Here is a 9,755-nt window from a genome sequence, read left to right on the forward strand (position 1 = left end):
AGAGGAAGAATGGCCAAACACGTTCTAAAACTMCTTTATTGACTAAAACGTGATTTCTCACTGTCTACCTTTTGCTGACATAGTACCCAACCTGACACACAACAATAGATATTCACCAAAAAAAATCCCTCAAATGCACAGTTGTTATTGATATTCACCCAGAGCTCAGGGCTKAAAACATTAGAACATCAACCAGCAAACATCATGGGTATAAATGAAACAACCCATGTTTTGTAATGGAAATTTAAGGCCACACAGCTCTGTGGTTGAATTGGACACCACCTCAAAATAAAACATCTGTTTTTCTAATTACTACATTTATTTGGAATGTGAATACATTTCTAAATATGGGGAGGATAGAAGACATAAGAGCTGACCAAATATCCGTTGAAATGATTTGAACCTGGATTAACCTGTCGTTCTCTCTCTGTCTCTCTCTCTCTCTTTTTCACCCTTCTTCCCTTCTTCACCTTCTCAGAGCTGTACCAGATGAGTGTTCCAGAGTCGGCTCCGGTGTCGTCTGTTGTGGGTCGTATTCGGGCGAAGGACCGTGACATTGGCATCAATGCAGAGATGAGGTACAGCATAATCGACGGAGATGGGAGGGACACCTTCGACATCAACACAGACCCAACCAACCTGTTTGGCATCATCACCATCAAAAAGGTACAGAGGGTAGACATCAATGAAAGGTAACATCAATAAAAGCACGCGCGCACACGCACACGCACACGCACACACACACACAGGGTAGACATCAATGAAAGGTCATGACAAGCTTTCAGGGCCACTGACAGGAGTCGACACAGCAGTTATGAGTCACATTGACCTCAATTTAGTCCAGAGAACAAGTTTAGAATCATTATTTGATTGATAAACAGCTGATTTTCTCTTAAGATTCATTCTCAACATACCTGTAAACCTCTGCTTGTTTAGTGAAGGTGTCTTGGGGCCTGATTCAGACTTGAGATAAGTAAAGATGTAGACTTAAGTCTAAGTATTTATATGATTGATACCTACCTATGATACACCATATCTACTAACGCTGTCAGCATGTCTCTCTCTCTCTCTCTCTCTCATCTAGCCTCTGAACTTTGAGACCAAGGCGAGCTACACTCTGAAGATAGAAGGAGCCAACACGCACCTTGACCACCGTTTTCCGGATAAGGGCCCGTTCAGCCATGTCACCATCGTTCACGTCAGCGTAGAGGATGTGGACGAGCCCCCAGAGTTTAGCTCGGCTGCCTACTACATAGAGGTCCCTGAGGACACGGAGATCAGCACAATGTTTATGACGGTCTCCGCTAGAGACCCCGATGCTGCCAACACCTCCATCAGGTGAGGATGGGGTTAAAACCACAACAAAATAACGCCCAGTATGTTCTAATTAACCAACACTGTCCATGTAATGCAATGGTGTGGCCAAAAGGGGGCAGTATGATACCAGATGGGGGCAGTATGATATTGGAGTCTACAAGGCTATGTTCAAAAGCCATTGAGCTGATGTGACAGCTCTGAGTGATAGAGACAGTAGGCTATGTGATTTTAGTTAATTGGATGAGGATGGTGGTAATGATGATGACCTGTCGAGGACCCTAATCAGTCAAAGCTTACTGCCATTGTGTGGTTTTAGGGGACTTTCCCATTATTTTCAATGATGCAGAGTGCGTGTGTTTACCTCACTCTCAGAGCAGATGTTGGGRTGGAGGGGAGCTGTGCAACCCAAATGTTACCCTATTCCCTGTACACTGCATTACTTTTGACCAGAGCCCTATGGACCCAAATAGGGAGCCATTTGAGACACAGCAGCCTCACTCTCCAGACCGTACCTCTAATGAATTAAACGTTCAGCCTGCTGCACAGGCCCTATGGACGCTCTACTCTAGAGCATCTGGTTAAATTGTGCTTCGGAGCATTATTTTAAATCTCTAAATGGTTAAATATATGTGATTATTAAAAAAAAATCTGTGTTTGCTTTATTTACTGTCATCCTAAATTAAGATATTTCATTATTTTGCCATATCTAATTAATGTATAGTACACAACTTTCCATGATGTGGACAGTACAGTATGTGTTACTACATTACCAAGCTCACATTTTGACCCCATTTAAATGGTGGGAATTACACATACTTTTTATATCACATTGGTGATGTTAGTGTAAGAGTTCAAAGTCAACACGTTGACATAAGAACAATTGCTTAAAATAGATCATTATCTTGAGTTTTGTACCGTTGATTTTGTCAAACACATCTATCATTTTTTTAAATCTATCATATCAGCTATCATAATTCTTGGCGGTCTCTCTATAAAAGTRACTGGCCATACACCAATACAACGGATTTGAAAGTCAAACTATCACTTCAAAGTACGTATTCCTCTCATGGCTAAATACCAGGAAGTTTGAGAAGACAGGCTGGATGGGCGGGGAGCTTATATTCAAGTYCTCGCCTTGACTGACAGCTCTTTGAAACACCTGTGTCATGAAAGTTGGATGCAGTGAGCAGTGTTGCAATAAAATCAAAGGTAACATTTCTAGTGTTGATTACYTTGTTAAATTAACAGTCATTGGTATAAAATAACTATTATAACCAGTAAACCAAAACGACAACCATTATAACCAGTAAACCAAAACGACACCCATCATTATCATATTTCCCAGCATAATCTATTGCAGTTTGATTTTCAGAATTGGTTGTTTTAATATCTATGTTGTTGCATGTTGATTGATTAATTCATATTATGCTTATGTAAATAACATACATTTTTCTAAGCTAATTCAATCTGTTATATGGACTTATTGCACCCCTTACTGAAATAGTTGTGCCAGTTTATATGCTTATGGTAGACTCATACCTTAGTCTTCCCAACCTGGCAGTCATTTTGAATGCAGGTTGTGGGTGAATGACAATTCCAAATTGTGGATAGCCCCACTCTGGCTGGAATTACACATCATTTTGTGACTTGCAGTCTTTATTTTGCCTGAGAACCATGAGATTCAGGCCACTTTATTATGGTAAAACTAGGCCCTCAAAATAAGGGCTTATGTGTTCTATTGTGTTGTATTGTTGAAGGTTAAAATGATAACATATTCACTTAGGATCTCACTTGCGAAAGGCATGGGACTAAATATAGATGAATGCAACAACCATATCTTTGTCACTGACATACACAGTCCTGGGTTGTAAACTCTACAATTCACATGACAAGCAAGGCACTCTTGGAAATATGCAAATAAGGCTTTACACTAAGCAGCGTGTTAATTTAACACTGAAAAGTGTGGACCTGTACAGAAACTGGACCCGTTTTGAATGTAACACTTTCACTGTTGATTTAACACTGGAGAGTTTGCTACAAAGGTATTAGTGAATGCCGTAACAGTGAGTTAGTGTAACGTTTTAATGCCACTGGTGTTGGAAATTATCGGTGTTAAAAGGGTAACACTTTGAAAAGGGTAAATTCAYCACTTTCTGGTGATCCTCATAAACACTTCAAAAGTGTGTAATTGAACACCCACAATGTGCCTCTACTAGTTCTCATCTAACCAACCTCTGAATCAGAGAGGTGCAGGGGGCTGCCTTAATCGACATCCACGTCTTCGGTGCCCGGGGAACAGAGGGTTAACTGCCTTGCTCAGGGGCAGAACAACAGATTTTTAGAGAGGGAGAGAGAGAAGAGAGGTCTCTATGCACAGAAAACATGTGGTCTTTCCAATGTAGGAAACCTGGATAGTCTTTGGACCCATAAAGTGACTCAGACAGAGGTGGCTGGTGAGAGGAGCTATAGGAGGACAGACACATTTTTATGACCTTTAATGGAATCAATAGAACGGCATAACAGCCTTTACAATGAGCCCGTCCTCCTATAGCTCCTTCCACCAGCCTCCTCTGGTCTCAGAGTAGGATCAGACCCCCCTGTCCTTGTAACGTTATTCATTTTTATATAAAAGGCTAAACTGATCCTAGATCAGCACTCCTTCTTTGAGAAACTATGAATATGGGCTTAAACTGTGTCCTGAAGTAGTGCTCCCCTCTCTATTCAGCTGGCTTCTTCTCTGAGTTTCTGTCTGTCTACTCATTGTTGCGTGGAGTTCTCTGAGGAGTGCTTTTGGAAAGCGATGTTGTGGCAGGAGATGAGTCAGGCTGTGCAGCACAGCCAATCCCCGCACAGGCACACACCCACCCCAGCTCTGTACTGCAGGACTGTGTGTCTCTAGCTTAATTTGGAGGGCAGAGATATCTCTGATTAGACCTTATCACAACTGGGACGGTTTGAGGGAGTTTGTCATACCTCCAACCTTTGCCACAACACCTTATCACGCTAACACATACGTGTATTAATCTGCACTCGTGTATGCTCACACACACACACACACACCCTAAGCTCAGCAATAGATAAAGATATGTACATAAATACCAGATGAGTGTTACTCAACATTGGTTACCCTTGTTTCCCTCCTTCACCAGGTATTCCATAGAGAGGAACACTGACCTGGGGAAATACTTCTACATTGACATCACTTCCGGGGCATTGATGGCAGTGCTTCCGTTGGACAGAGAGGAGTTCTCCTGGCATAACATCACCGTCCTGGCCATGGAGATGAGTAAGTCCAAAGAAAGTGCACTGCATAGTGAATATGGTGCCATTTGGGATGAGGCCACACACACATACAGTACATACACACATCTGGTTTGTTTTGAATGACATCACCATATTACATTGTGTGATCATTTAAAATCAGACCTGTACACAACAGCTGGTATTCAGAACCCAGGAGAGTCACCTTCTGTCATCTTGTTTTGTTTGTGTTTGTTTGGAACGCACACTAACGAGGGGAYCTACTTTTAATTAATTACTTAATTGAATAAACCAGAATGTTGTATCTTTCCCACTATGGCGTCTGTGAGTGCACAGGACATCTCTATTTTGAACGAGTCAATTTTATTTTTCTACTACTTCTATGAGTTGGTAAACAAACTGAAGTTGTGCATGCTGCCACCTGGAGTGTGTTATTTGAACAAGTATAAAGCCAAGGTTACTGCCATCTGCAGTTCTGGAATGTTTTCTCACACGGATAATTCATTGGCTGATCCCTCCTCATGACCTGGATGGAATTATGTGATCCTTCCTTAAAACTTCTTATGGCTGCAGTCCCGGTAACGGGACCGATATGACAACAGCCAGTCCAAGTGCAGGGCGCCAAATTCAAAAACCAGAAATCTCATAATTAAAATATTCCTCAGACATTCATGTGTTTTATATCATTTTAAAGGTAATCTTGTTGTTAATCCCACAAAGTGTCCGATTTCAAATAGGCTTTTCAGCGAAAGCACTACAAACGATTATGTTAGGTCACCACAAAACCACAATAAGCATAGCCGTTTATCCCAGCTAAATATAGCTTCAAAAAAACCAGAATAGAGATAAAATTAATCACTAACCTTCGATTATTTCTCATCAGATGACACTCATAGGACTTCATGTTACACAATACATGCATGTTTTGTTTGATTAAATTCATATTTATATCAAAAATCTGAGTTTACATTGAGGCGACTAGATTGACTAAATGCAAAATGATCAAGTGACTTTTCATAGCCCATCGTTTCAACATAAATACTCATCATACATATAGATGATAATACAAGTTATACACATTGAATTATAGATATACCTCTCCTTAATGCAACCGCTATATCAGATTTCAAAAAAACTTTACGGAAATATAAACCATGCAATAWTCTGAGACGGCACTCAGGTGATTAGCCAAATTAGCCACCATGTTGGACTCAACAGAAACAGAAACAGAAAATACATGATAAATGTTTCCTTACCTTTGAGGAATTCATCAGAATGTAGTCCTATGAGTCCCAGGTCCACAATAAATGCTTGATTTGTTCGTTCATGTCCGTTATTTATGTCAAATTAGCTACTTTCGAATTGTTTACCAAAACCCTAACCAAAGTCTCAAAGCACGACCACTATAACGTGATGAAATGTCCAAACTTTCCGTTACAGTCAGTAGAAACATGGKAAACGATGTATTGAATCAATCTTTAGAATGTAGTTAACATACATCTTGAATAACGTTCCAACCGGAGAACTATAACGACTTCAATTGAGAGGTGGAACACAGCTGCCTCTCACGTGAACGCGCGTGGGGAATGCATGGTCACCTCATGGGACCTGATACTAAATTCTGTCTAATTCGACCACCCTTCACATTAGAGTCATCAGACTTAGTTCTGTTGATTGCTGACATCTAGTGGAACCCCAAGGCAGTGCAACATCATTAATAGCTCAATTGGATTTCTTTAGGGACTCTGGTGAATACACACAGGCTCAGATTTCTGACTTCCTGTTTTGATTTCGACTCAGGATTTTGCCTGCCAATATGAGTTCTGTTATTCTCACAGACATAATTCAAACAGTTTTAGAAACTCTAGAGTGTTTTCCATCCAATACTAATAATAATATGCAAATATTAGGAACTATGACTGAGGAGCAGACCGTTTGATATGGGCACCTTTCATCCAAGCTACTCAATACTGCCCCTTCAGCCATAAGAAGTTAACCCATAGGAAGTCCCACCCAGTTGACTACTTAAAAGTGGTGAAAGTCCTCAATAGCGCTGCCCATGCTAAAACTGGCTTTTGGGCACCAGAATTCTCTATACATCTCTATGATAGAGACAATGAGAGAACAATGGGTGAGGGAGAAAGAAAATGAGTGAGGGGAGACCAAATTAGAGAGAAGAGGAATGGGAACGAGTGCCTTCTGAGTCTACAGCAAGCGTGCTGGGAGGGCTGCGTTGTAACTAGTAAGGCCACAGGGTGAGATGGAGAGAGAGATCATTTTTACTGGGGTCTACACACACACACAAACACACCGAGAGGCAGCACAGAACCATTTACCCTCAGCCAGGCAGTGCCAAAGTCAAGCTATTGAGTGATTGATCGTTTGATGAAACCTGAGAAAGTAGTTACTGCCTGCTAATTGCATTTCCATTGCCAATTTCAAAGCTGATTAAGGCATGCAAATGGCCATTGGTATAATGGAGAATAACTGAATTGTAATCTTATTCTGAGAGACCTAATGCACCCCAGGCCCAGTGTACTGTAAGTGGAGGTACGATAAAAGAAGAGGAAAGAAGGCAGAGTTGACTGCTCAGCAGGATTCGCTGGAGTGTTCATTTTGCAAGTCTTTTTTAATTTCTTATTTAGTCTAGTCTTAGTCTTTTTGACTTAAATATCATGAAATCATATTTTTGTCATTCGAAACAATGTTTTAGTCTCTTGTCAAAATGAAGAAAAGAAACATGTGCCATTTTAGTCACCTAAATGCCCTTTGACATTTGTATTGCCTCATTAACCTATAGTAAACATAAATCCCTGCCATTTGCACTAATATACATAGACTTGTCCTACCAACATATATCATAAAATCCTATTCTCTTCCCAACAGCAGAAATATGACAAACATACAGTGGGGAGAACAAGTATTTGATACACTGCCGATTTTGCAGGTTTTCCTACTTACAAAGCATGTAGAGGTCTGTAATTTTTATCATAGGTACACTTCAACTGTGAGAGACGACGAAATCTAAAACAAAATCCAGAAAATCACTTGTTGATTTTAATAATTAATTTGCATTTTAATTGGCATGACTAAGTATTTGATCACTACCAACCAGTAAGAATTCCGGCTCTCACAGACCTGTTAGTTTTTCTTTAAGAAGCCCTCCTGTTCTCCACTCATTACCTGTATTAACTGCACCTGTTTGAACTCGTTACCTGTATAAAAGACACCTGTCCACACACTCAATCAAACAGATTCCAACCTCTCCACAATGGCCAAGACCAGAGGAGCTGTGTAAGAACATCAGGGATAAAATTGTAGACCTGCACAAGGCTGGGATGGGCTACAGGACAATAGGCAAGCAGCTTGGTGGAAGGAAACACTGTTGGCGCATTATTAGAAAATGGAAGAAGTTCAAGATGACGGTCAATCACCCTCGGTCTGGGGCTCCATGCAAGATTTCACCTCGTGGGGCATCAATGATCAATGAGGAAGTGAGGATCAGCCCAGAACTACACGGCAGGACCTGGTCAATGACCTGAAGAGAGCTGGGACACAGTCTCAAGAAAACCATTGTAACACACTACGCCGTCATGGATTAAAATCTGCAGCGCACGCAAGGGTCCCCTGTGCTTAAGCCAGTGCATGTCCAGCCTGTCTGAAGTTGCCAATGACCATCTGGATGATCCAGAGGAGGAATGGGAGAAGGTCATGTGGTCTGATGGAGCAAAAATAGAGCTTTTTGGTCTAACTCCACTCGCCGTGTTTGGAGGAAGAAGAAGTATGAGTACAACACCCAAGAACACCATCCCAACCGTGAAGCATGGAGGTGGAAACATCATTCTTTGGAGATGCTTTTCTGCAAGGGGACAGGACGACTGCACGTATTGAGGGGAGGATGGATGGGGCCATGTATCTGCGAGATCTTGGCCAACAACGCTCCTTCCCTCCAGTAAGAGCATTGAAGATGGGTCGTGGCTGGTGCTTCCAGCATGACAACGACACGAAACACACAGCCATGGCAACTAAGGAGTGGCTCCGTAAGAAGCATCTCAAGGTCCTGGAGTGGCCTAGCCAGTCTCCAGACCTGAACCATAAGAAAATCTTTGGAGGGAGCTGAAAGTCCGTATTGCCCAGGCGACAGCCCCGAACCTGAAGGATCTGGAAAGATCTGTAGGGAGAGTGGGCCGCAAAATCCCTGCTGCAGTGTGTGCGAAACCTAGTCAGCGAACTACAGGAAACGTATGATCTCTGTAATTGCAAACAAAGTTTCTGTACAAATATTAAGTTTTGCTTTTCTGATGTACAAATACTTATGTCATGCAATAAAATGCAAATTAATATACTTAAAAATGAATACAATGTGATTTTCGTGGATTTTTGTTTTTCAGATTCCGTTCTCTCCATAGTTTGAAGTGTACCTATGATAAAAATTACAGACCTCTACATGCTTTGTAAGTAGGAAAACCTGCAAATCGGCAGTTGTATCAAATACTTCTTTCTCTCCCACTGTATATAAGATTGTAGTATATATATAATATATCTATATATGTGTGTCTATATTTTTTTATTTAACTAGGCTTGTCAGTTAAGAACTATTTCTTATTACAATGACGGCCTACCCTGATAAAACCGGGACGACACTGGTCAATTGTGCGCCGCCATTATGGGACTCCCAATCACGGCCGAATGTGATACAGCCTGGATTCGAACCAGGGACTCTAGTGACACCTCTTGCACTGAAATGCAGTGCCTTAGACTGCTGTGCCACTCGGGGCGTAGAATACACTATATTATATATATATATATATATATATATATATATATATATATATATTATATATATATATATATATATATTATATATATATATATATTATATATATATATATATAGATGATTGTGGACACCCTTCAAATTAGTGGATTCGGCTATTTTCAGCCACACCCGTTGCTGACAGGTGTGTAAAATTGAGCACACAGTCCTGTAAGTTTACAAACATTGGCAGTAGAATTACCTTAATGAAGAGCTCAGTGACTTTCAACGTGGCAGTTCGTCAGATTTCTGCCTGCTAGAGCTGCCTAAGTGTATGTGCTGTTTATTTGTGAAGTGGAAACGTCTAGGCGCAAGTAGACTGAGCGCGCAAAGTGGGTAGGTCCACCCAAGCTGCATTGAGT

The 9,755-nt window shown here is 41.1% G+C and overlaps 1 protein-coding gene across 1 annotated transcript in view; it reads left to right on the forward strand.

Annotated features, from left to right (window-relative positions):
- Positions 1–9,755, forward strand: part of LOC111973483 (cadherin-20-like) — a 44,774-nt gene that overhangs the window by 19,556 nt on the left and 15,463 nt on the right. Inside the window, exons 6-9 of the mRNA XM_024000870.2 lie at positions 479–666; positions 1,085–1,338; positions 4,467–4,607; positions 5,599–5,604. Of these exons, the coding sequence (XP_023856638.1) occupies positions 479–666; positions 1,085–1,338; positions 4,467–4,607; positions 5,599–5,604 (589 nt within the window). The remainder of the gene's footprint in view (positions 1–478; positions 667–1,084; positions 1,339–4,466; positions 4,608–5,598; positions 5,605–9,755) is intronic.

The sequence above is a fragment of the Salvelinus sp. IW2-2015 genome, linkage group LG14 (assembly GCF_002910315.2).
Source record: "Salvelinus sp. IW2-2015 linkage group LG14, ASM291031v2, whole genome shotgun sequence".
Taxonomy (NCBI): Eukaryota; Metazoa; Chordata; class Actinopteri; order Salmoniformes; family Salmonidae; genus Salvelinus; species Salvelinus sp. IW2-2015.